This window comes from Microcebus murinus, chromosome 16, assembly GCF_040939455.1.
Source record: "Microcebus murinus isolate Inina chromosome 16, M.murinus_Inina_mat1.0, whole genome shotgun sequence".
NCBI classification, from domain to species: domain Eukaryota; kingdom Metazoa; phylum Chordata; class Mammalia; order Primates; family Cheirogaleidae; genus Microcebus; species Microcebus murinus.
Window position 1 is genome coordinate 32,894,274 of NC_134119.1, and position 25,233 is coordinate 32,919,506.

At 44.4% G+C, this 25,233-nt stretch overlaps 1 protein-coding gene across 3 annotated transcripts in view; it reads left to right on the forward strand.

Annotated features, from left to right (window-relative positions):
• Positions 1-24,924, forward strand: part of CNBD2 (cyclic nucleotide binding domain containing 2) — a 57,282-nt gene extending 32,358 nt beyond the window's left edge. For all 3 annotated transcript variants that reach the window (XM_012755222.3, XM_076011075.1, XM_012755226.3), the window contains 5 exons: positions 9,167-9,281; positions 11,200-11,377; positions 13,267-13,387; positions 18,904-19,067; positions 24,579-24,924. In XM_012755222.3, the coding sequence (XP_012610676.1) occupies positions 9,167-9,281; positions 11,200-11,377; positions 13,267-13,387; positions 18,904-19,067; positions 24,579-24,897 (897 nt within the window). In that variant the 3' untranslated portion in view covers positions 24,898-24,924. The remainder of the gene's footprint in view (positions 1-9,166; positions 9,282-11,199; positions 11,378-13,266; positions 13,388-18,903; positions 19,068-24,578) is intronic.
• The last annotated feature ends 309 nt before the right edge of the window (positions 24,925-25,233 follow it).

Sequence of the window (25,233 nt, forward strand, 5' to 3'; positions counted from 1 at the left end):
CAGGGTGCTAGGATTACAGGCGTGAGCCACCGCGCCCGGCCCAGATCATCTTTTTAAAAATCATAATCTTTAAATTATAAAAGTGATATGACTATATTATAAAACTTTCTGGAAAGAAGGAAGAAATTACCCATAAGCTTATTACCTCGGTACAGAGTTTCAAAAGTGGAATTTCTTGGTATTATAATTTTTCTTTTGCAAGGCAAACTTTATCCAAGGGGGGGCGTTGAGATAGCTATAGGGATACTGCAATGGGGTCTAGCAGTCAGGGACAGAGATTGGGCTCAACTCCCAGTTTCATGATTTTTATGGCTCCTGGAACGAATTGCCTTCTAAAAGGCAGGGGCCACCTTACCTGGCTTCCAGGATGTGCAGCTTTGCCAATGCCACCACACCTCTGCCAGCTTTGCAAGTCACTTTTTCAGAAGTTTTCAAATTTAATAGGTAGCAATTGCTTCCTCACTGAGGATTTAATATATATATATTTTTTCTGATTACTAGTGAGATTCATCATGTGTGTTTACTACTAATATCTAAAGTTGGCTGGGCGCGGTGGCTCACGCCTATAATCCTAGCACTCTGGGAGGCCGAGGCGGGAGGATTACTCGAGGTCAGGAGTTCGAAGCCAGCCTGAGCAAGAGCGAGACCCCGTCTCTACTATAAATAGAAAGAAATTAATTGGCCAACTAATATATATAGAAAAAATTAGCTGGGCATGGTGGTGCATGCCTGTAGTCCCAGCTACTCAGGAGGCTGAGGCAGCAGGATTGCTTGAGCCCAGGAATTTGAGGTTGCTGTGAGCTAGGCTGATACCACGGCACTCACTCTAGCCTGGGCAACAAAGTGAGACTCTGTCTCAAAAAATAAATAAATAAAGTTTGTCTTTTGCAAATTGCTCTGTGCCCTTTGCCACCTTCTCTCTGTTGGTTGATAATGAAAAGAAAATCTAACATTTATCAAGTTAGATTGGTAAATATCATATGCCAGGCTCTGTGTTTCACATGCTTTATCTCATTTCGGTCTCAGTAGCCTAAAGGAGGTTGGCATTGTCATTATTGCCATTTTACAGAGGAGGAAACTGAGGCACATTAAGGTTAAGTGGTTGTCCAAGGACCCACAGGTGATGAGGGGCAGAGGGTTCAACCCAGGTCTGTCTGGCTCCAAAGCTCTTCTCAGGAACTGGGATTTGGGATTTGAGTTGATCTTTCTGTCAATTCCTTACAGTTGAAGACACCACAAGCATTTGTTAAATTTTTGTCAAGTTTGCAACACATTGGTCCAGGCTCTGGAGGGATACAGAGATGAAAAAGACTGATTCTTTCTCTTTGTGTGTATCTTCCACTAGATTCCACGCATAGACAAAGTAATCAGTACCAAGTACCAAGAGATTGGTGCAAACTGTGCAAGATACCAGAATCCAGGAGAGGGAACTCTCTTAAGGCTGGAGGCTTTTAAGGAAAGCTTCGTGGAGGGGCTGGGGTGTAGACAAGCCTTGAAGTATTGAACCAGCAGACAAAAGGAAGGGAGCAAGAGTGGTAGGGTGCTGGAGCTGGCTTGTATTGGCCTTCAAGAGCTGATTGTTGGCTGGGCACATTGGCTCACACCCGTAATCCTAGCACTCTGGGAGGTGGAGGCCGGAGGATTGCTTGAGGGCAAGAGTTCAAGACCAGCCTGACCAAGACTGAGACCTCCATCTTTACTAAAAATAGAAACAAAAAATTAGCTACTTGGGAGGCTGAGGCAGGAGGATCACTTGAGCCCAGGAGTTTGAGGTTGCTGTGAGCTAGGCTGATGCCACAGCACTCTAGCCCAGGCAACAGAGTGAGACTCTTTCTCAAAAAAAAAAAAAAAGAGCTGATTGTTAAATTTTCAGGAATTTTGCAAGTTGATAAACACAATAATTACTAAATATTAGGTTATATAAACCTATAGTTAAATAAGCTATATTGTAAACAAGGATAATAAATACTGAAAACTCACCATTTCCTAAAGATGTTACTGTATTTTACTATTGTCTTTGCTCTGAGGTCATGTCTATCGTATTGGTCTGGTAGAAATTGTGTGCATCTCTTCCCAACCCCATACTCAGTGGCTTCACCTTGGTGGCTTACAGTCAGCCATGTGGGAGTATTTACACAATGGAATCAGCAGACACCCCAAGTCAAGTCTTGATCTATGACTTTGCTGATTGTCTTGGGAAAGCATTAAGAGAAAATGTTTATAATGCAGATTAAATTTTAAAATGGGCTGGGTCTGTATCTGTTACACCGTGCGGAGAAGGAAATTGAGGAAATAGTCTGACAATATGTAAAAACCGTTGTCTGATTCATCACAGAAGTTACGTCATTGATGAACAAGTAAAGTTCTGACATACATAGTGCTAAAGCGAAAAGAAGTTTCAATTTAAGGAATATAATTTCTGTGAGGGGGAGAAATAGCTTCACAGATCACAGATCAGATTTAAAAACATTAAATTTATTAGGAAAAGAATGAATTGGGATGCAACTTCATTTGTCAAATTATGGTTGAATTGCAACTATAGATTGGCTGTGGATACAAAAGTTCAGCCAAAGTCAACTGAAGCATTCTGTGAGAATTGATGGGCTCTATGGAATTTCCAGAAGAGTATGGCATGTTTTTTTTTTTTTTTTTTTTGAGACAGAGTCTCGCTTTGTTCCCCAGGCTAGAGTGAGTGCCATGGAGTCAGTCAACCTAGCTCACAGCAACCTCAAACTCCTGGGCTCAAGCAATCCTGTTGCCTCAGCCTCCCGAGTAGCTGGGACTACAGGCATGCACCACCATGCCCGGCTAATTTTTTCTGTATATGTTTTTAGTTGGCCAATTAATTTCTTTCTATTTATAGTAGAGATGGGGTCTCTCTCTTGCTCATGTTGGTTTCGAACTCCTGACCTCGAGCAATCCACCCGCCTCGGCCTCCCCAGAGTGCTAGGATTACAGGCATGAGCCACCCCGCATCTGGCCGGCATAGGCATATTTTATTATTTACAAATTGTGTGTAACACACCCTTAATGACAGTAAAATTTATATACATGTTGCTTTTTTCTGGAGAGCTGTTAAACTTACTAACACCACTGGGAGTCTGTGAGTGTGTGTGTGTATGTTGTTATTCTGGGTTCAGTCCCAAAGAATAGAATTAAGTCTAGCTAATATAAGTAGAAAGAGATTTATTGCAGGATGTTAAATGGCTAACTGATTTCCTGGGGAGAAGCCTACAGAAACAGACCCTAGACTGAAGATGACTCCCAGCCACCTCCAAGTCAGAGTCCAGAGCTGAACAGCCACAGGTGCTGCTGTCCCTGCCATCTCAGGTTGGTGGCTACAGCCACCATCTCCAGTAACAAAGTGGATATCTGACACTTCCAAAACCAAGCCTTGTCCAGGTGCATGAGGTTGGTGGAACCCAAGTCACATCCAGAACCTTAGCTGCAAGGGAACCCAGGAAATGAAGCGATTGGCTTCATCTCTGCACACTAAGGAGGGATTGGGTCTCTGCAGAGGAGGGAGGGGGTGAAGTCAGTGCCAGCCAGGGTACAGTAGGCCTATGCCTGGGGTTATGATAAGTTTGGAGAATCCTGATGATCATATAATAGGAAATGGGAGGTTGGCTGGAGAGCCCTGAAGGCCAACCTGCATAATTTTCAATTCCTTTTCTTCCCTGATACTTGCTAATTCTTTCCTAAAATTTTGAGGTAATCACCTCCAAAGCCATGAAATAACATATATCACCAGATTTAACGTGAAGCTCTTTTGCTACTTTACAGCCAGGAACAATGGGGGGAGGATGAGTGGGGAGGGATGTAAATCCTAGGCTTCCTTTAATCAGCTTGATTGCCTTTTGACCAGCAGAAAGCGGGGGATGCTTCTTAATCTGTTTTGCCTCCATTTCTTCATCTGTAAAATGGAACTACTCACCTTCTGAAGTCTGGTAAGGATGAGAATCAGTTTAGCACGTGCTTCCTCAATTCACATTCATCCTTAAATCCAGTGGTTCTCGAAGTGTTGTGGCTGGGCCAGCAGCAGCAGCAGCAGCACTTGGGAACTCATTACAAAATGTAAATTCTCAGACTCACCCAAGAACTGTTAAATCTAAAACTCTGGGAGGGAGGTCTCAGTAATCTGTGTTTCAACAAGCTTTCCAGGCGATTCTGATGCACACTAAAGTTGGAGAACTCCTGGCCCAAGGGAGGCATCTTCAAATTTTGGTAAGCATAAAAACACCTCGAGTGCTTTTTAAAAAGGCAGATTACTTTCTGGCCCCAGAGATTGATTCATTAACTCTGGAATCTGCAGAGTTAAGGGCTGCCGCAGGTGATTCTAATGCAGAGGAACCTGGAAAAATAACACAGACGGCACAAAATGATAGCAGGTAGGGGGGCTTTCAGGGGGCCCAGCAGATGAGATTGGTTTGTTCCTTACAGTGTTTTATTAAAATCTGATTTAATCATTAATGTGAAGATTTTACATAAAAATTCTGATTTCTGGCTTTTGAGAATTCAGAAGATCAGGCAACACCAGGTTGTATTCTGGTACAAGGCCCCCTCTAGCTGGAACTAAAAAGCACCTACTCCCTCTAAAGGGACTGCTCTTTTTTCTCATTTTTGTTTCCTGCCTGGCCAGCGCCTCGAGTGTTCTTTGGGAAGGAGACCGGACTGCCCGACTCCTGTAGTTTACTCATATTGCCACAAGAGGGCGAAATCAGCCTCGAGTCCCTGGGCATCCTTGGAACCTTGGAAAATATTAATATGATTTCTTGCCAGCATCACAAATGTAATTAATGCCCATAATCAACTCATTTTGAACAGTTTATCATTTGGGGACACATGATGAAACAGTTCTTTCCACAAATACAGATATAATTAAAAGACCCATGGGAAACTTTCCAAGAGGAAACTGCGTTGGTGTGTGTTTCTCTGGCTCCTATAGTTCTTTGGTGATAACTGTTTGTTGAATGAATATTGAGTAAAGCTTCGGGCACAATGCCTGGCATATAAGGGCTTATTAAATGTTTGTTCCATGCTTCTCCTTCCTCTTTAACAGGAATTTGTCTTGAATCTTAACCCTTTATAATGTGTCTCTTAGAGTACCTACTAAAAAAAGGGTAAAATTTTTAAAAAGATATAAAATAAAAAGAAAAAAATTACATCTTTATTACCTGTCAGATTAGCAAAGATTAAAAGGGTTGTGAAGGCCGGGCGCTGTGGCTCACGCCTGTAATCCTAGCTCTTGGGAGGCCGAGGCGGGCGGATTGCTCAAGGTCAGGAGTTCAAAACCAGCCTGAGCAAGAGCGAGACCCCGTCTCTACTATAAATAGAAAGAAATTAATTGGCCAACTGATATATATATAAAAAAAAAAAAAATTAGCCGGGCATGGTGGCGCATGCCTGTAGTCCCAGCTACTCGGGAGGCTGAGGCAGAAGGATCACTCGAGCCCAGGAGTTTGAGGTTGCTGTGAGCTAGGCTGCCGCCACGGCACTCACTCTAGCCTGGACAACAAAGCGAGACTCTGTCTCAAAAAAAAAAAAAAAAAAAAAAGGGTTGTGAAAACCCTGGCAAAATTGTGTGATAGTGGACTCTGTTATGCACTGGTTAAGAAAGTGTAAATTGAACTAACCTTTCTGGAAGGCAGTTTGGCAATGCGTATCAAAATTTTAAACAGGGCCGGGTGCGGTGGCTCACGCCTGTAATCCTAGCTCTCTGGGAGGCAAAGGCGGGCGGATTGCTCAAGGTCAGGAGTTCGAAACTACCCTGAGCAAGAGCAAGACCCCCGTCTCTACTATAAATAGAAAGAAATTAATTGGCCAACTAATATATATAAAGAAAAAAATTAGCCGGGCATGGTGGCGCATGCCTGTAGTCCCAGCTACTTGGGAGGCTGAGGCAAGAGGATTGCTTGAGCCCAGGAGTTTGAGGTTGCTGTGAGCTAGGCTGACGCCATAGCACTCACTCTAGCCTGGGCAACAAAGTGAGACTCTGTCTCAAAAAAAAAATTTTTTTTTTAAACATGCATACCTTTAGGAATTATCCCTAAGGAGATAATCAAGCATGGGTATTATATTAGAATAAACTAGATGATGCTTCAGTTATAAACAGTCCTCAAATTTCAGTGGATTAACTAACTAAGATATATTCCTTCATCACTCTACTTGCCCATATGTCATCAGAGAGGCCTTGCTCCTTATGGTCACTCAGGGTCACAGGCCACTAGAGACTTGACCCATGCTCCCATGAGCAACAGGACAGGAGAAGGGAATGTTGAGAATCAAGCAGTAGCTTTTATTTTATTTTATTTTATTTTATTTTATTTTATTTTATTTATTTTTTGAGACAGAGTCTCACTCTGTTGCCTGGGCTAGAGTGCCGTGACATCTACCTAGCTCACAGCAACCTCAAACTCCTGGGCTCAAGTGATCCTCCTGCCTCAGCTTCCTGAGTAGCTGGGACTACAGGCATGTGCCACCATGCCTGGCTAATTTTTTCTATGTATTTTTTTGTTGGCCAATTAATTCCTTTCTATTTTTAGTAGAGACAGGGTCTTGCTCTTGCTCAGGCTGGTTTCGAACTCCTGACCTTGAGGGATCCACCCACCTTGGCCTTCCAGAGTGCTAGGATTACAGGGATGAGCCACCGCACCCGGTCCAAGCAGTAGCTTTTGTTTCTACTCAGAGTACAAGTTACTTTGCTAAAGAAATCTAAGAAAATTAGCTAAAGCAAGTAAGAAGTCCATGCCTAATTCAAAGGATGGAAAAGTACAATTCTGCCATGTGCCTCAAAGGAGAACTTGAGTATTTGTGTGCTACCTCTATAGGAATTAAGGTGTATCTACAAAAATATCGGTTAGAGTTGCTCTCTGTTGCAGATCACAGAAACCCAGCTGTGTGGCTTAGTAAATATAATAGTATTTTTCTCATGCAATAATCATTCTAGAATTAGGCAGTCCAGGACTGGAACAGCTGTTCTAGGAAGTCTTCAAAACCTCAAGTCCAGGCTGGGCGTGGTGGCTCACGCCTGTAATCCTAGCACTTTGGGAGGCCGAGGCGGGTGGATTGCTCAAGGTCAGGAGTTCGAAACCAGCCTGAGCGAGACCCCGTCTCTACCAAAAATAGAAATAAATTAATTGACCAACTAAAAATATATATACAAAAAATTAGCTGGGCATGGTGGTGCATGCCTGTAGTCCCAGCCACTCGGGAGGCTGAGGCAGTAGGATCGCTGAGCCCCGGAGTTTGAGGTTGCTGTGAGCCAGGCTGATGCCATGGCACTCACTCTAGCCTGGGCAACAAAGTGAGACTCTGTCTCAAAAAAAAACAAAAACAAAAAACAAAAAAAAAACCTCAAGTCCTGGGCCGGGCGCGGTGGCTCACGCCTGTAATCCTAGCACTCTAGGAGGCCGAGGCGGGCCTATTGCTCGAGGTCAGGAGTTCGAAACCAGCCCTGTCTCTACTATAAATAGAAAAAAATTAATTGGACAACTAATATATATAGAAAAAATTAGCCGGGCATGGTGGTGCATGCCTGTAGTCCCAGCTACTCAGGAGGCTGAGGCAGGAGGATTACTTGAGCCCAGGAGTTTGAGGTTGCTGTGAGCTAGGCTGACGCCATGGCACTCACTCTAGCCTGGACAACAAAGCGAGACTCTGTCTCAAAAAACAAACAAACAAACAAACAAAAAACCTCAAGTCCCTTCTAGTTTTTCCCGTCATCCTCCACAGTTTATAGCTTTTGTCCTAATGATCACAAGATGGCTATTCCACCTCCAGCCATCTCATCTGAGTTTCCGGCAGAGGAAAGGAGGAAAGACAATGGTAGCTTTCCTGGGAGTTTTATGCAGCAGTCTTCCACTTATATCTCATTAGCCAGAACTGGGTCACTGCCACCCCACTATAGGGGAGTTTGGGGAAGTGGTGAGTTTTTTTTAATTGGGGACTTTGCTGCTCTGAACAAAATCAGAGTTATATATGTATAATACTGACAGATTAGAAACAACCAAATATGAATCTTCAGAGATGTTTTCTTGAGGTATAACATATATGCAGTAAAGATTTGAATTCTAAACTTTACAGCTTATAAATTTTTACTTATATATGTACTTGTATAACCATCACCCGAATCAAAATAAAGAACATTTCCAGCATTCCAGAAGGCTCCTCTGTGCCCTTTCCCAGACAAAATTCCCACAAAGGTTACCAGTCTTATGACTTATATCACTATAGATTACTTTTGCCTATTTTCATACAGTATGTACTCTTTGTGCCTGACTTCTTTTGGTCAACTGAATATTTGTTATTTTAATTTTGTAAATTATGGTACACACAGAATGATATGTAACCATTAAAATGATAATGTAGAACCATATTGTTTGGCATGGAAAGATGTCTTTGATATATTATTGAGTTTCTAAAAAGGTTACAAGTCTGTTTTACATAAATGAATTCATTTATGAACAATTATATATTTCTCATGTGTTTAGAGAGAAAATTTGAAATAATATTCAGCAACATTTTACTACCAGTTATTTCTGGGTGTTAGAATTATGTAGTTTTAATTTTCTGTTTGTTCTCCTATTTGGTTTGAATATTTTTTAAACTTTTAATTTTGGAATAATTTTAAATTAATAGAAAAATTACAAGAGCAATACAAAGAACTCCTTTATAACCTTAACCAAGCTTCACTGATTGTTATTAATATCTACCACATTTGCTTTAGTGTATATATATATATTTTTCCCACCTGAATCATTTAAGAGTTAAGTATCATTTATTGTACTCATTTACTCCTGTATACTCAAGTAATTGTTTTCTAAGATCAGAAATTAACCACAGAATAATTATCAAAATCAGGGAATTTTAATATTTATATAATATATGATCTACAGATCATAATCAGTTTCACCAATTGTCTCAATGACTTCCATGTTGATATTTTCCCAATGCTAGCATTGTATTTAGTTCTTATGCCTTCTTAGCTACTTGAATTTTTTAATGAGTAGATAACATTTTCATAAAAAGAAAAAAAGAACCTGAAACCACTTGCATTAAGCAGATAAAACAACATGGGATGAGATGCAATTGGAGAGCTTCTCTGCAAAGCCTGGCCGGTCTGGGCCTCAGGGGCTAACCCTTTTGTTGTGTCCCTCCATGCTTCTAGGGCACCTGTGAGGTCCTGAGGCTGATAGACCTGGGGGAGTCCCCTGCCTACCTCAAGTGGATCTGGCAGCACCTGGGGCTGGTCGACGGCAGGCCTCTGAGGTACCACTTCAATGGTGAGCTGCTCGGCCACGCTGGCGGCAGGGGGCGCCTGGGCCCGCCCTGTTCCCCATCCCAGCCCATAGAATCCGAGATCTGAGTCAGCAGGGTGGGACAGGATGTCTGGTTTCTCCCTTCTTCCACCAGCTGTGGAAACCTGGTCCACAAGGCCCTGCCTTCCCTTCCAGCCTCCTCGCAAGCCTTTTCCCTGTCACTCTTCAGGTTTTCTCACATGGCCATCTACTCTTGCGTCCCACCCCCACTCTGCCCGGCTCTCTTCCCCTTTTTAGATCTTGGAGCGAATACACATCCCTTCCTCAGAGAAGTCTTCCGATTTCTCATGCTGGATCAGCATCTACCATCCCCACTGTGTCCCGTGCAAGTGCCCCGTGTTTTTCTTCCGTGGTATTTAACCCCACTGAAATCACACAACTGAATCCAAAATGGTTATTAAGTATTTGTCTCCCTTGCTAGAATATGAGCTCTATCAAGGTGGGCCTTGTTTTCCCAGGGCTTGCTACCACGCCTGGCATCTAGCGGGTGCTCAGAAGCTAATCACAGAGCGAATGGATAAACAGATCTGTCTTGGCTGTTCTATATGGTTATGGGCACGTCCCGGGCTGTAAATGTGTGTGAGAGAATGCCCGGCCCCCGTTACACCATCCTGGCTGGAAGCGGAAGTCTAGATCTATGTTTTTTAATAGTTGAGCTTTATTCTCTTACAGAGATATACAATAATTAATTTAACTACCTTTTATAGGTATTTTGAGTTATTTCCAGTTCAGTTTTTCACTGTCCAAATTTTTACCCTACTGTGGTCAATTTCCTGGTATGTTTGGCAAGGAAACATATTAGACAAATTCTTAGACTTACTGAATCAAGTCATTGATCCAGTGCATACTGGCTCATGTACATTTTTAAACATTGATAGATGATGTCGTATGCCTTTCAAAAAGGTCATACTCAGGTCATGCTCTGTTAAGCCAGGTCTATTCTTTGTGGAGTTTGGATTTGTCTTTGTTAACATTAGTTTTAATAGTTGATTCTAACACTAGAGATCTCTTTTTAATCCATGTTATTGAGGTATAATTTTTACACAATAAAATGCACGTGTTTACATGTGTAGTTCTATGAATTTTGACAAATGTATACCTCTGTGTAGCCACCATAATCAAGTTATGGAACATTTCCATCACCTCTAAAAGCTCCCTTGTGCCCCTTCCCGGTCAATCTCTACCCCACACACCTGTCCTCAACAACACTGATTAGCTTTCTGTCACCATTGGTTGCATTTGTCTTCCCAGTGTGGACTCTTCTGTGTCTGACTTCTTTCACTCAGCATAGTATTTTTGAGCAATTGGTTTGCTCTTTTTTATTTCTGAGTTATACTCCCTTGGAGATCATTTTAATAACTCTCAGAGAGGGCCTATTATATGCCGGCACTGTGCATATCACATACTTTATCTGTAATTCTTACAATGGTCTTCCGAGGGCTCTAAGGATTACGTGACTTGTTCCAAGGCTCTATGGCTAGTCATCCATCTATCTTTTATCGTCACCCCTGGCCCAGTGTGAAAGCCCAGTTTAAAAAGCTGAAATAAGTGTGGTCTGCTAATGGAATGATAGTGAGCTTAGAATCAAATCGACCTGAATTCAGATTCAAACTTTGGTCCTTTTCTGGGTGACTTGAATTCTCTGCTGTTCATCTTATCTCTTAGATTAGGATAATTACACTTGTCTGGATATAACTCATAGGAAGGCTCCAGCACAGGGACGTTACATGGAGGCCACAGTGGTTTTCTTTTCTTGTCCTCTTAATTCCCTTATGTGTCAGACTGTCCAGGCAGGTTCCTATGATATATGTCTTCCACCACCACCCTAACTGCCCTGTATACAAAGACCTATTAATGTGTTTTCCTGTGCTTTCTCTAACAGAACCCTCTCCTAGGGAGAGATTTAAGGAATTCCAGATCAAATCATATCCTCTACAGGACTTCAGCTATTTGAAACTTCTGCATCTCCAGAAAGCCCGGGAGAAAAAGGGGACAAGTGTCAGTGGGACGATCAACACCTCAGAAAATAGCCTTCCAAAGCTCCTGGGCCCAAAGATCAAGTAAGCTCAGCTTTTAGCAGATTTAAGAGTCCAGATTGCAGTTGAAAAGGGGGCTATGACTTACATGGCCAAATGTCAGGGATGCAGGGGAGGGGGCAGACACAAGTCCACCTCAGAGGGATGGGTGTGTGCACGCAAGGCCACCTAGGTTTGCTGTCTACGACTTGCATTCTCCACCTCTGACTCACAGGGCCATGTTAGGTGGCCTTCTTTTCTCAGGGCCTCAGTAACACACTTAAGGAAGGGCAGGATGGATCTTTCAGCTCTAACATTCTGTTGGTGTGTGTGCTGCTGCACTCTTTGGATTCTGAGCTTCTTTAAAAAATTCTACTCATCTGAGGGAGGCAGTTCTAGCTTAGTAATAAGAGCCTGGATTTGGAGTCCGTCCAACCCAGATTCAGCTCCTGGCCTGACCACTTATTTTAGCTCTGTGTCCCTGGGCAAGGGACTTGACCTCTCTAAGCCTTATTTCTTTCTAGATAATAGTAGCTAAGTCTCAGGGTTGTTGTAAGCCAGCAATTGAATGAGAATACTTCTTCTGTGCCTGGTACCAAATTATCGAATTGAATCCTCATAATAACCCTATGAGTAAGTACTATTATCATCACTCCCATTTTTCAGGTGAGGAAACCAAGGTACAGAGAAAGATTAAGGTCCTGGTCACACAGGTAGGAAGTGGCAGAGCCAAGACTCAAACCTGAGCAGCTTGTTAATGCTCAGTCTTCACAATTGTCACTACGGATATGAGACTGGTGCACATTGAGGGCTGTGCTTTTGCTTTCCTAGAGAGGATGAGGAGCAGAAAAGGACATTCCATGGGGCCCGACCTAGAATCAGCTCAACCCCAAGCCCAGAGCAGCATAGACCCCTCCCCTCATTACATTTGGAATTGAGGTATCATAATGGTACTAATAAGGGCATCAGTGTCACAATCCCCTTGTCGCCCCATGGGCCACTTCACTCAAGTCCTTTGCCCGTTAGTAATTCTGAGCTGCTCACCTCCATAACGAGTCTCCATGACTTCTGCTCATTCCGAGGAACCCGGTGCTTGAAATCCCAGTCCCAGTTCTTCCAAAGGTAGAGATGGAACAGACTCAGTTTCTTTGCTGTGAATGAGTCAGGGAGAAGGGATGGGTTGGACCCAGAAGTGAAAAAAAAGGACATGCTAGGCATGTGCCATTCACGTCCATGTCCCGGTGGGCTGGGAATTGAATCCTGTCTTGTTTATGTGCAGAGCGAGCTCAGCTATACTCTCAGCTGGTAAATAATCTTTTCCTGCCTCTAGGCCAAATTGCACAGCCTGCCTCTGCCTTCCATGTAGACAGAGACCAAAGAAAGCACGGCAGGATTGCCTGTGTGAAATTAGCTCCAATATGAGCAAAGTACAGGGTCTCCAGGCCACCCAGGGAAACCTGTCTCTGTAAACAAATAAATAAGCCATCTCTTCTCGGCCTTTCTGTCAAGAAGAGCCCCAACTTCTGCCTTGTCCCCAGGAGTACAGAGCTTATTCCTTATCAAAGCAGTGTATTCCATTTCCAGACAGCTCTGTTAGAAGTTCCTTCTTCACATGGAGCATAAGTGGGCCTGGATGCCTGGCCCATCAGACCTGGCCCAGCTGAGGATCCCCAGCCGGCCCTCCACAGAGCAGCCCTCCAGTGTTCAAAGGGGCCCCAGCTCCTGCCCCTCCTCTGTCTCCTCCCCACGTCCCCAGTTCCTGGCAATGGGAGTCAGTCTGTCCCAGGGCTCTTGAGTTTTCTCACCTTCTGGCAGGTGTGACTTCTCCAGGGAGGGGAGCTCTCACCTTGTAGAGTGGAGGCTGATCAGGCAGGGCCTTGCTCAGCCTGGCTCTGTCACAGATGAGTTCTCTCTAACAAGCTGTCAAATTTCAGATCCAAGCATACTCATTCAATCAAATGGCCGATGATCAATACCAAGTTTGGTGAGCTCCCCAAGGAGGCTGCCGTGGGGGCCTACATGAAGATCCACAATGTGGAGCAAGGGGAAATCGTGGTAAGTGTGCAGAGAGCCCTGTTCACACAGCATGTGAAGGAACCATTGGGGGGAAAGACTACATTGGAGGGAGGATGTCAGAGGGACACGGGGCCCACTAAAAGAGCTCCCAGCAGCCATAGCTGGAGCAATTGGAGCAAAAAATACTAAAGCAGTATTGGATTTTAACCTAGAGTAGAAAATAAATATCCATGAGTGCATATTGCTCGAAATGAATAAATAATAAATTATTATTTTTATTATTTTTTGAGACAGAGTCTAGAGTGCCATGGCATCAGCCTAGCTCACAGCAACCTCAAACTCTTGGGCTCAAGCGATCCTCTTGCCTCAGCCTCCCAAGTAGCTGGGACTACAGGCATGTGCCACCATGCCCGGCTAATTTTTCTATATATCTTTTTAGTTGGCCAATTAATTTCTTTCTATTTTTAGTAGAGACGGGGTCCCACTCTTGGTCAGGCTGGTTTCGAACTTCTGACCTTGAGTGATCCACCCTCCTCGGCCTCCCAGAGAGCTAGGATTACAGGCGTGAGCCACCGCGCCTGGCTGAATAAATTAATAAATGGGGGACAAGAGACAAATCTTCCTATAGAATAATTCCAAATAATTTATGTAAATCCCCTGTCCTGAAGGAGGGAGAGCGTAACTCCTCACTCCTTAAACGTGGGCTGCACACAGCGACCTTCTGTCCAAAAAATACAGTATGGGAAGACCGGGAGATGGGGTAACTTTCCAGTGGAGAGGTCAGAGAAACACTGCCTCGGCCGGGTGATGAAGGCCAAGATCAACAATAATAAATCGTGTTGATCATGCTGCCCCTTGGTATGCTGAGAGGAAAATGGCCCTTCTGTGGTTGTTCTCTTAATAACTGTGACCCAAGTCTAATCATGAGAAAAACATCAGACAAACTCTAATAGTGGAGCATCCCACAAAATACCAATGAGTGCTCCTCAATACTGTCAAAGTTACCAAAAACATGGTTAAGTCTGAGAAACTGCCACAGGCTCCAAGGGGAGCCTAAAGAGATACGACAATGAGATGTAATGTTGTATCCCAGATAGGCTAGTGGAACAGAGATACGACATTAGGTAGAACAGGAAATCTAAGTAACTCACTGATTTCAGCTAGTAATAAGGTGTTAATATTGGTTCATCCATTGTAACTAAGATACACAATGTTAGATGTTAATGTGAGGGGGAACTTAAGGGGAGGTGAGGAATTGTGTGGGGGGGTGAGAACTCTGTACTATCTTCTCAATTTTTCTGTAAATCTAAAATGTTCTAAAACATAGACCATTAAAAAGTGTGGCTGACCCAGGTTTGGCTGTGAGCTGAACACCACTGAAGACGGGTGGTGCGTGCCAGCGCTGATCGCAGGAGCAGTTGGGGTGGGGGGGGCAGAGGGGCAGGAGACCTCAGCCTCCTGGGGAGGGGCTGTGTCCTGAAGCCCATGTGCGATCATTCCTCTGGGAACCTGCTCTCTTCCCAAGCCCTTTTCGATGTTCCTCAGTCACAGTGTCTCCAAGGTCATTGTTATGCCTTTGTCACCCTGTGTTATGGTGGGTCATGGGTGCTCCTGCCCCCTGGCCCGTGTGTCCTCAGAGCCCAGAAGGTCAGCCCAGGACTGTCTGGGAGCCCCAATCCCTAGCATGGCCCTTGATCCATGCTGGCTGAATACTTTGGGGCTCTTAGGAAGTTCTTCTTGTCCAGTAAAACTCGGCCTCCTGCAACTTTAAACTAGTTCCTCTCCTCTCCCTGCCCCACCCCCAAGAACAAAACAGAAGAGATCAGCTTCCTTGCCATGTGATGCCCCTTAGATATTTAAGGAATGCTGTTTTGTTTCTCATTCAGCATTTGTGCAGCCAGGCACAGTGCCAACGTTCCATTAATTATTTTCTTATTCGGGCAGAATGACCTCCATTCCTTCAGTTCTTCCTGTGACAGCCCCTTCACTGCTTCACTTTAGTTTGTCTGCGTGTCAGAGCGAGGAGCTAAGCATGAACACAGGGCGCCCAGGGACACTAGGGCACGTTGAGCGGGATGGAGGCGCAGAGGGCAGGAAAGGCCTTGCTCAGTTTGGTAGGTGGTGACAGGAATGGGAGGCTGTGGAAGGAACAGGAACAACAGGGGCTGTTTAGTCGAGGACCTGCTAGGCTACAGTAGGAGACTTGGCCTTGATTTTGTAGAAGCCCTGGAAGGCTTTGGGTGTGGACTTAGCACAATGACCTGGCTGTCTCTTCCCTACACAGGGCCAGCACAAAGAAGGCCCTCAACAAATACTTGTTAACATGACCCCTTTGAAGAGAATGTCTGTGGCTGTCTCCACGAGGTGCCTGTGATGTGGGACTCTGTTCTCTCTGTTCCAAGCCCCTGGCTTCGTTGGTAGCAGAATGAGCAGTGAAAGCTGTGACCATATCCACCTGCCAGAAGGTAGATCATATTGTCCTTGCCCTTAGGAGCAGGAGTGTGGAGCTGGATTGGCTCTGGGCACAGCAGAAGTTAGGGCCTAGGGTGGAGAGACCCAAATTTGGGGCCAGGAGATATGGAGGAACCAGCTTCTCCAGGGAGCAGGTGGGCTGAGGCCTCCGAAGGTGGTCAAGACTGGGCAGGCCAGAGCCATGGGCAGGGCAGGAGAGAGGTGACAGGTGGAGGTTCTTCTTCTCACATTGCTTCTAGTAGATAGCTAAGTGGCCTTGGGCGAATCATTTTACCTTTCTGAATCTGTGTCCTCATCAGAAAATGAGGAAATTCACTCAGTGAGCTGCCACCTTTAATGTTGTGTGACTCTGTTTGAGTCAGTCGTTCAGCAGATATTCCTTGAGGGTCTACCGTGCTCTAAACATGGCACGAGGGGCCAGCGTGGGCGAGCACACAGACATAATTCCTGCCTTCATGGGGCTTACAGCCTAGTCAGGACAAACAATGAGCAGATAAACTAGCAAATACGTAAGGCACTGTATTGCTGTTAGGAGTGGAATAGAGGCGGGCTTCTTAAACGTAGCGGTCAAGGGGGAGGCTGCTCTGAGAAGCTGATGTTTCAACTGACACCTGAGTAACAAAAAGAACAGGCTATGGACCAACCTGACGAAGAGTGTTCCAGACAGAGGAATAGCAAGTTCAGAGCCTGAGGCAGGAAGGAGCTTGGCATGTGGAGGGGACAGGAAGGGAGGGCGGAGTGGCTGCAACAGAGTACACAGGTAGGAATGGCCTGAGGCCGGGCTGCAGAACTTGTCAAGGGTGAGACAGCCCAGGCCTTGGCAGGCACGAGCTTTCATCCCAGGTGCTTTGGGAAGCTATGTGAAGCATCCAGACAGAGAAGTGACCTGACTCTGGCTGGGGGCTGGGGAGAGTAGACTGGAAAGTGTAAGCAGAACAATGCTGCTCCGTGGGTTCAAATTCTGGCTTTGCCACTTTATGTCTTGTTACCTTGGGCAAGTTACTTAACCTCTTTGTGCCTCAGTTTCCTCATATTGTGGTGGCTAATCGCTTGGACTCTGAAGACAGACCATCTGGGGTTCAAACCCTAGCTTTACTGTTTGCATGCTGTGTGATATTGGACAGTTTTCTAAGCCTTGACATCCTCATCTGCAAAATGAGGGTAACAGTAGGATCCAGCTCAGTGGGTTGTTGTGAAGGTTAATGAGTTAATACACACAAAAGCTATAAGAGGGCCCAGAATTTAGTGAATACTTCATAAATGTTAGTTGGTGCTATTACCATCATTGTCATCATCATTGTTATCATGGCTATTGTAATTGTAAGACATATGACTGTGGACAAGTAAATTTCCTTTTCTGCACCTCGTTTTGCACATCTGAGGATGATAATTACTCTCTCCGGGTTAGTTGTAAGGATTCAGTTTATATCCGTGTTTCCTCCACACAGTGGGAGCTGGCGTAAGGGCAGCCGTCCCGGTTCTGCGCAAGGCCTGGCATTGGCCAGGAGGGCCTCGGTGCCCTCCGTGCTGAACATGAGCCACACATGAGGGCCCGTGTGTCCCCCACCCCCAAGCTTCTTCACACGTGCATCTTGCTTAGACCTTCAGCAGCTTCATAGGAAAGGTAGCATGTCTCTATTTCATTCCTACCAAGGAGAGACAAGGCCCAGAGCACGCAGGAGTTTGTAGCTGGCCTTCCTTTAAGGTCTAGAACCCAAATGGTGGTGGTGATGAGGGGTGTTCCAAATCCCACTTCACGGTTCCTTTCAAATTCAGAATCCTTCAGAGACATGTGGGGCAGCTGTTCTCATCTCCATGTCACAGGTGAGCAAACAGTGGCCCAGGGAGGCATCACTTGCCCAAAGTCACATAACAAGTAACAATTTGGATTTCCCTTCTGAGGCCAGGATTAGTCTGAATTTGACATGGCCTCCATAGAGCAGGCCTCTTGGTTTGTTGCCCCTTTTCTTCTTGAGCCCAAGACAGCTGGGTGCTGGTGGCTCTATGACTACTGTCCTTTCCTCCCCATACCCGTCCTTGCCTGAGACTTGATTAATAGCCAAAAGGCTGAAGAGTGAGCACTGGATTGGGCGTTCAGCAACAAGGGTTCTACTTCCCAGCTCTGCCCATCCCACGGTGTCTCCTTAAAAAGGGGATTATGTTCTCCATGGAGCAAACAGGTGTGTCTGTAGGTCCCCATCTCCCTTCCAGATAGAACTAAGTAAATCCAAGCCAAAGAGCAGGAGGAACAATGTGAACTGCAGAGGGGACGGCCAGTGGCCACCCAAGTCTATGACAGATGGAGATAGAATTGAGGCCTGCAGAAAAGGGTGGGATGGGGGTGGCTAAAAAGGGAAGGTCTAGACGAGGACTAGCTGTTTGATGATTGTTGGAAGAGAACATGGGTTCACTTGGCAAAAGGAAGAGTTGAGACTGGACACTGGGGAGAGCTCGAGAGCATTGTGGAAATGGGCATGGAGGAGGCTGGAGTACAGCCTGCTCTGTGGAGGAGGGACAACGGATGACATGCTTTAGGGGCTCTTCGGATTCCAGGGGTGGAGGACTTTGATGTCATGTAGCGAAAGGAGCCCTGGACTCCTCCTCTTCACTTGCTCCGTGACCTCAGAAGGCCTCACCTCCTGCTTGAGGCCTTCTGTTTCTTTTTCTTTCTTTCTTTTTTTGAGACAGAGTCTCACTTTGTTGTCCGGGCTAGAGTGCCAAGGCGTCAGCCTTGCTCACAGCAACCTCAAACTCCTGGGCTCAAGCAATCCTTCTGCCTCAGCCTCTCCAGTAGCTGGGACTACAGGCATGCGCCACCATGCCTGGCTAATTTTTTTTTCTATATATTTTTAGCTGTCCAAGTAATTTCTTTCTATTTTTAGTAGAGACAGGGTCTCGCTCTTGCTCACGCTGGTCTCAAACTCCTGAGCTTAAACGATCCTCCCACCTCGGCCTCCCAGAGTGCTAGGATTACAGGTGTGAGCCACCGCGCCCGGCCGAGGCCTTCTTTTTCCCATCTGGAAAATCTGCTGGCAGAACTGGCTGGCCTCTGAGGTCTAACTTCGGTGACTTCTTCGCTCTAGGGCTTTCACCTGTTCTTCCTCTCGGACGATGAGTGTGACACACGGCCCTTCATCCTCATGAGCCTAGGAGCCGAGGTGATACGGATGAGGAGAGACAAATTTTATGAACTGATTGATGATGAGATAAGAGAGAGTTTGTCCAAGTCCAAGGTTGAGTACCCCAGGTCAGTGCTGGAAATGTGCATAAATCCCAGCAGATAAAATGAACAGTGTTTTCACCGGTTATTTTAGTAAAAGAAAAAAAAAAAATGCTGACAAGGGCAAAACGACACTGGTAGTTGTACACTACAAATTGGCTCAATCCTTTTGATAATTTTAGCATTATGTTTCAAGGGCTATAAAACTGTCTCAACCCTGTGAGGCAGTGATTCATTTGTGAATTTATCTTTACATAGCCAAAATATGGGGAAAGCTACCCACATTAAGATGTTCACAGCAGTCATATTCATAATAGAGAGAAAAACAATGACACCACCACCCAGGTGTGCTTCACTAAAGGGATAGTTTAGAAAATTGTGAGAAATTCTTTTGATAGAATGTAATTGTTTTATTTTAAAAAGGTAAGTTTAATGGCTCTATAGCAGCAGGGTAAAATGGGTGATATAATGATATATGAAAGGGCCGCACAAAATTGTATGTATACCATGACCACAGCTTTTAAAGCACTTGTATAAGAAAAACCTAAAAGGAAATAAGCAAAAATGATAATGGCTATGGTGTTATCCAATTTGTAATAATTTTTTTCTGTGGAAGGCAGGACTAAAGGGGACTTTCTGGTTATATGTTATATATTCCTCTCATGTTTGCTCTTGCAATGAGTATGCATTGCTTTTATAATGAGGGAAACAAGATACATTTTTAACAGTTGTCAGTGTAGAACATTCCACGTGGGTTTATTTTTTTTTTCTTTTCCCTGTTCCCCAAATTTTCAGTAGTGAATGACATACTACTTTTATAATTCTCAAAAATATCTGTCTTGAAAGATTAGATAAAAAATGTTTCTTTGTACTTCTTCATAGTTCCCAAATTTTCCAGAGAGAAAGTTAATGCTTTTATGATGGAGAAAATAATTTTTTTAAATGTAAACATTTATTTATTACCCAGACCAGTGGTCTCAAAACTGTTTTCATCTCATACCACTATTACTAAAAAGTGTTTGAGTATGTACTTCCTGGTGTACATATGTAATATAAATGACATGTGGTTTTTTTTTTTTTGTTTTTTTTTTGAGACAGAGTCTTGCTCTGTTGCCCAGGCTAGAGTGCCATGGCATCAGCCTAGCTCACAGCAACCTCAGACTCCTGGCTCAAGCAATCCTTCTGCCTCAGCCTCCCGAGTTGCTGAGACTATAGGCACTCACCACCACGCCCAGCCAATTTTTTTTTTCTATTTTTAGTTGTCCAGCTAATTTCTTTCTATTTTTATTAGAGATGGCATCTCGCTTTTGCTGAGGCTGGTCTCGTTTGACCTCAAGTGATCCTCCTACCCTGGCCTCCCAGAGTGCTAGGATTACAGGCATGAGCCACTGCACCTGGCCAATAACATGTGTTAATTAATTTATTTTTAATTATTATATCCACATACAGTATTACTGCACTGATATATATTATAAACATATAAAACAGATCTTTAAAAAGGTAAGACAGGCCAGGCACAGTGGCACACACCTGTAGTCCCAGCTACTTGGGAGGCTGAGGCAGGAGGATCACTTGAGCCCAGAAGTTTGAGGTTGCTGTGAGCCTGGCTGATGCCATGGCACTCTAGCTGGGGCAACAGAGTGAGACTCTGTTGCAAAAAAAATTTTTTTTTGGTTTTAACAGTTATGTATTTATTCTAGTGTGAATTAGAAAAACAACATGACTAGCTTACTATCCCCATTATTTGACAGATTTTGTTGCTTAGGACAAAGCTAGAGTAAATATTTAAGTAAAAGAAACTAAGTGGATTTAAGAAAAATCATTAGTAAATTTAACACATTGACTGCCACACACAAAAAACCAGAAACATTTCCTTGGGGCATAGTATTTTATTACAAAAATAGAATAAAAACTTCAAGTGTAATTTAAAGATAAACATAAATATAAAAATGAAATTTATTGACTTCTATTCATTTAATCCATGTTTTTAGGATTAAATTGTCAATATTAATTGCAACAATAAGAACATCAAGAGTTGCGCGCGGATAAAAAAAAAAAAAAAAAGAACATCAATAAATAAGATTTTATGTGTGCTCCGGGCTCAAAACTAAAAGTGAGTTAAATACAACTCTTATGGCAGCTAATCTGTTAAAGAACAAGTGATATGTAGATATGGCCAAAATTGGAGCATTTTTGTGAGAAAAACAGTCAAGAAATACTGGTGGTTCCTTCCAGTTCAAAGATGCCACATATGTCTGATTCCTCTGTCCTACCGATGTAGAAAATGGGTTTTAGACCTATGTACTCAAAAAGAGTTTAAGGAGCCTTTGCTGCACACATAATGCCTGCCACGTGGCAGGTATCAGAGCATTTCTGTTGACTTGGAATTCAGGAAAGGCTTACTCACACTCGAGGGGACCAGATGGAACACACAGCATCTGCACGGCCCAGTCAGCACTTTGCCACACTCGTCTGTAATGCTGACAGACAGGATTCTGTCTTTTTAATTTTTTTTGAAACAGAGTCTCACTTTGTTGCCCAGGCTAGAGTGAGTGCCGTGGCGTCAGCCTAGCTCACAGCAACCTCAAACTCCTGGGCTCGAGCAATCCTCCTCCCTCAGCCTCCCGAGTAGCTGGGACTACAGGCATGTGCCACCATGCCCAGCTCATTTTTTCTATATATATTAGTTGGCCAATTAATTTCTTTCTATTTATAGTAGAGATGGGGTCTCGCTCTTGCTCAGGCTGGTTTCGAACTCCTGACCTCAAGCAATCCACCCACCTCGGCCTCCCAGAGTGCTAGGATTACAGGAGTGAGCCACCGCGCCTGGCCAGGATTCTGTCTTATTTGTTAATTGTTGAACTCTGCTAAAGCAGACAGAAAGCATATCCATTATCTAGCTCAAATCACTTGTTTAATTGAGGACTTGTTTTAATTGAGGACTTGTTTTAATTGAGGACTTGTTTTAATTGAGGACTCTGAGGTCCTGAAGATCTCAGAACCAGTGGCAGAAGTACCTGTCTCCTGAATACCATGGGCTGGGACAGCCTGAAAATCACCCCTCCAGGGCACACCATGCCAGAGAGCATAAATAGCTGCATCCGTGAGAAAGTCAGGGAAGCCCCAAGGGCCAAAATGAAGACGATCCCAAAACCAAGCAAATAGGGTGAGCTAAAGCTGGGATGGCCTTGGAGGGCTTAAGGGCATCATGGCATGAATTTTTATAGCCTGCAAGGACAGATGCTTTCAGCTCAAGTAAGGGAGGGGATAGGAACTGAGGAACCCCCACCCCCACCCCCGCAGCATGAGAAGGTGACATGTGGAAGCTTGTCTGTCTTAACTTGGACTCTGGGTCAAAAAATATATATCCCTTAAGAATCAGTAATCACATGCTTGCCCCCTTGAAGGTTTTGGTGAGTCCCTTAGCCTCTTTGGCCCTAGTTTCCATGTTTGTGAAATTGGGTGGTTGTGAAAACAAATGAGTTAAACAATGTAAAGTACTTGACACATGTTAAGTTCTAAGTCAGAGTTTGCTATTGTTGTTATTTACTATGTGAGAAATTGGAAGTTAATGGAACTTTTAAAGTGGAGGACTATCTAGTGCTGGTAGATGTTTTGACAACCTGCTCTCCAGGAGGTGGGAGGACCCTGCTTTGTAGTGTTTGCTGATTTCCTTTCTTTTCTTTTCTTTTCTTTTCTTTTCTTTTCTTTTCTTTTCTTTTCTTTTCTTTTCTTTTCTTTTCTTTTCTTCTCTTCTCTTCTCTTCTCTTCTCTTCTCTTCTTTTCTTTTCTTTTCTTTTCTTTCTTTCTTTTTTTTTTTTTTTTGAGACAGAGTCTCACTTTGTTGCACAGGCTAGAATGAATGCCATGGTGTCAGCCTAGCTCACAGCAACCTCAAACTCCTGGGCTCAACCAATCCTCCTGCCTCAGCCTCCCGAGTAGCTGGGACTACAGGCATGCGCCACCATGCTCAGCTCATTTTTTTCTCTATATATTAGTTGGCCAATTAATTTCTTTCTATTTATAGTAGAGACGGGGTCTCGCTCTTGCTAAGGCTGGTTTCGAACTCCTGACCACGAGCAATCCGCCCGCCTCAGCCTCCCAGAGTGCCAGGATTACAGGCGTGAGCCATTGTGCCCGGCTGTGTTTGCTGATTTCTGGGGTGTAAATACTGCTACCAAGGCCAATTTCAAACTGTTGACCTTGTGTTGCTAAACATGGAGTTGAGAAGAGATGCTCACAGTTAGCTTTCGTGAGCAGGCAGAGGCTGGCATTGTCATATTGCTGAGACTAACAGGGCCAGCATGTGGCCTCTGCTGACCTCTGGGTGTTTTCTTAAGGCAGTCTCTATGGATCAAAGTCAACTTTGTCCTTGTCAACATAACCTAGCCAGAAGAACATTCTGATTTGTTAGTAATTTATTAGGCTTACTTCCTTAGGTAAGAGAGTACAGGCAAGTCCATTGAAGTTTAACACACCCTTGCCTTGCTGTGGTCTCAGAAGGAAAGAGGCCAATGGGTGCTGAGCCCACCCCAGCCTACCCCCACATTCCCACCGTCACGTGCCATGAGTGAAGGGGGCAGCATCGACCCTGAGCACCATGAGCAGTCCGAGGCGGCCACCAATCTACTTCCTGTCTCTGTAGATTCGCCTGTCCTGGATATTTCACATAAATGGAGTCACATAATATGTATAAACCACACTTTATTTATCCATTTGTCAGTTGATGGATAATTGGATTATTTCCACTTTTAGGCTATTATGAATAATGCTGCTGTGAATATTCCTGTACAAGTATAGACATTTGCATTTCTCTTAGGTATACCTAGGAATGGAATTGCAGGGCCATATGGTGACTGTATGTTTAACTTTTGAGAACCTGCCAGTATGCTTTCCATGGCGGTTGCTCCAGTTTACATTCCCCCCAGCAATGTATTGGAACTTTTGTTTCAGTATCCCCACATCCTCATCAATATTTATTATTATTAATCTTTTTGACTGTAGCTGTTCTAGTGGGTGCAAGTAGTATCTCATTGTGGTTCTGATTTACATTTCCCTGATGGTTAATGATCACATATGGAATTCAAATTTTTCAATAGTTACATTCTAAGAAGTAAGAAGAATCAAGTGAAATTAATTTTAATAATTTGTTTTATTGAAGTCAATATGTCTAAAGTATTATCATTTCAACATGTTATCAATATAAAATTATTAAGGAGATATTTTATATTCTTTTGTCCTAAGTCTTTGAAATCTGGTGTGTATTTTACACTCGCAGCTCATTTCTATTTGGACTGGCCACACTTCAGCTACTCGGTAGGCACATGTGGCTCGTGGCTGCTGCATGGGACAGCGCAGATCTAAGGGAATGAGTTGTGGGGAGGGAATGGAGGCAGAGGGAGAACCTGGGAAAGACAGAGAGGTGGGATGACACCCCATGTGCATAGGGATTGGAAAGAGGGGCAGGAGGCAAGACTTGGGGGGCACGGGCAGGGAGGGGCTGGCACGAGAACCTCAGCTTCTGTGCCTGCCCTCCAGTGATGAAGAAATATGCCAGAAGTTCCTCAAGGAGAACAGCTGGAATATGTTTCAGAAGGACCTGTTGCGGCTGCTAGTGGAGCCTTGCCGGAGTCCACTGTTTAGCCCAATCCGGCCCAAGAAGAAAGGGATCTACGACCCCAAGTGCCTGGTCCTGGATTTGTGTAGCATCAACAAGAAGACTCAACCTCATCATCCTGTTTTTATGGCACCCCGGAAATACCTCCCTCCACTGAGGATTGTCCAGGGCATCAGGGCACCCAGGTACAAAATCCAGGAGCTCCTGCCTCAGTATAAGAGTGCGGGAGTCCTTGTTTAGAATCAATAAAAGGTGTTGGACTGGCCACCATGTCTGCTAAGTGACCACCATGGCAGCTGTGGGACTTGGAGGAAGAGGGCCTGGAGGGCTGAGCTATGGGTCCAGAGGGGTGTTTGGGGACAGCAACTGGGGCACAGCCTCCCTTTGGGTGCCTGATTGAGTGATTAGATGGTCAGGAGTCCAGGTGTGGATGGGTTAATAGCTGGGGACGGCCTCAGGGTGGGAGGGTGTCATCTGGTGAGCTGGGTGGGAGGTGGGGTAGAGTGAGGGAGCAGGTGGTGGCCAGATCAAAGTGGTCAAGGCTACAGTTGCGAACACAAATGCCTTCTGAGGCCA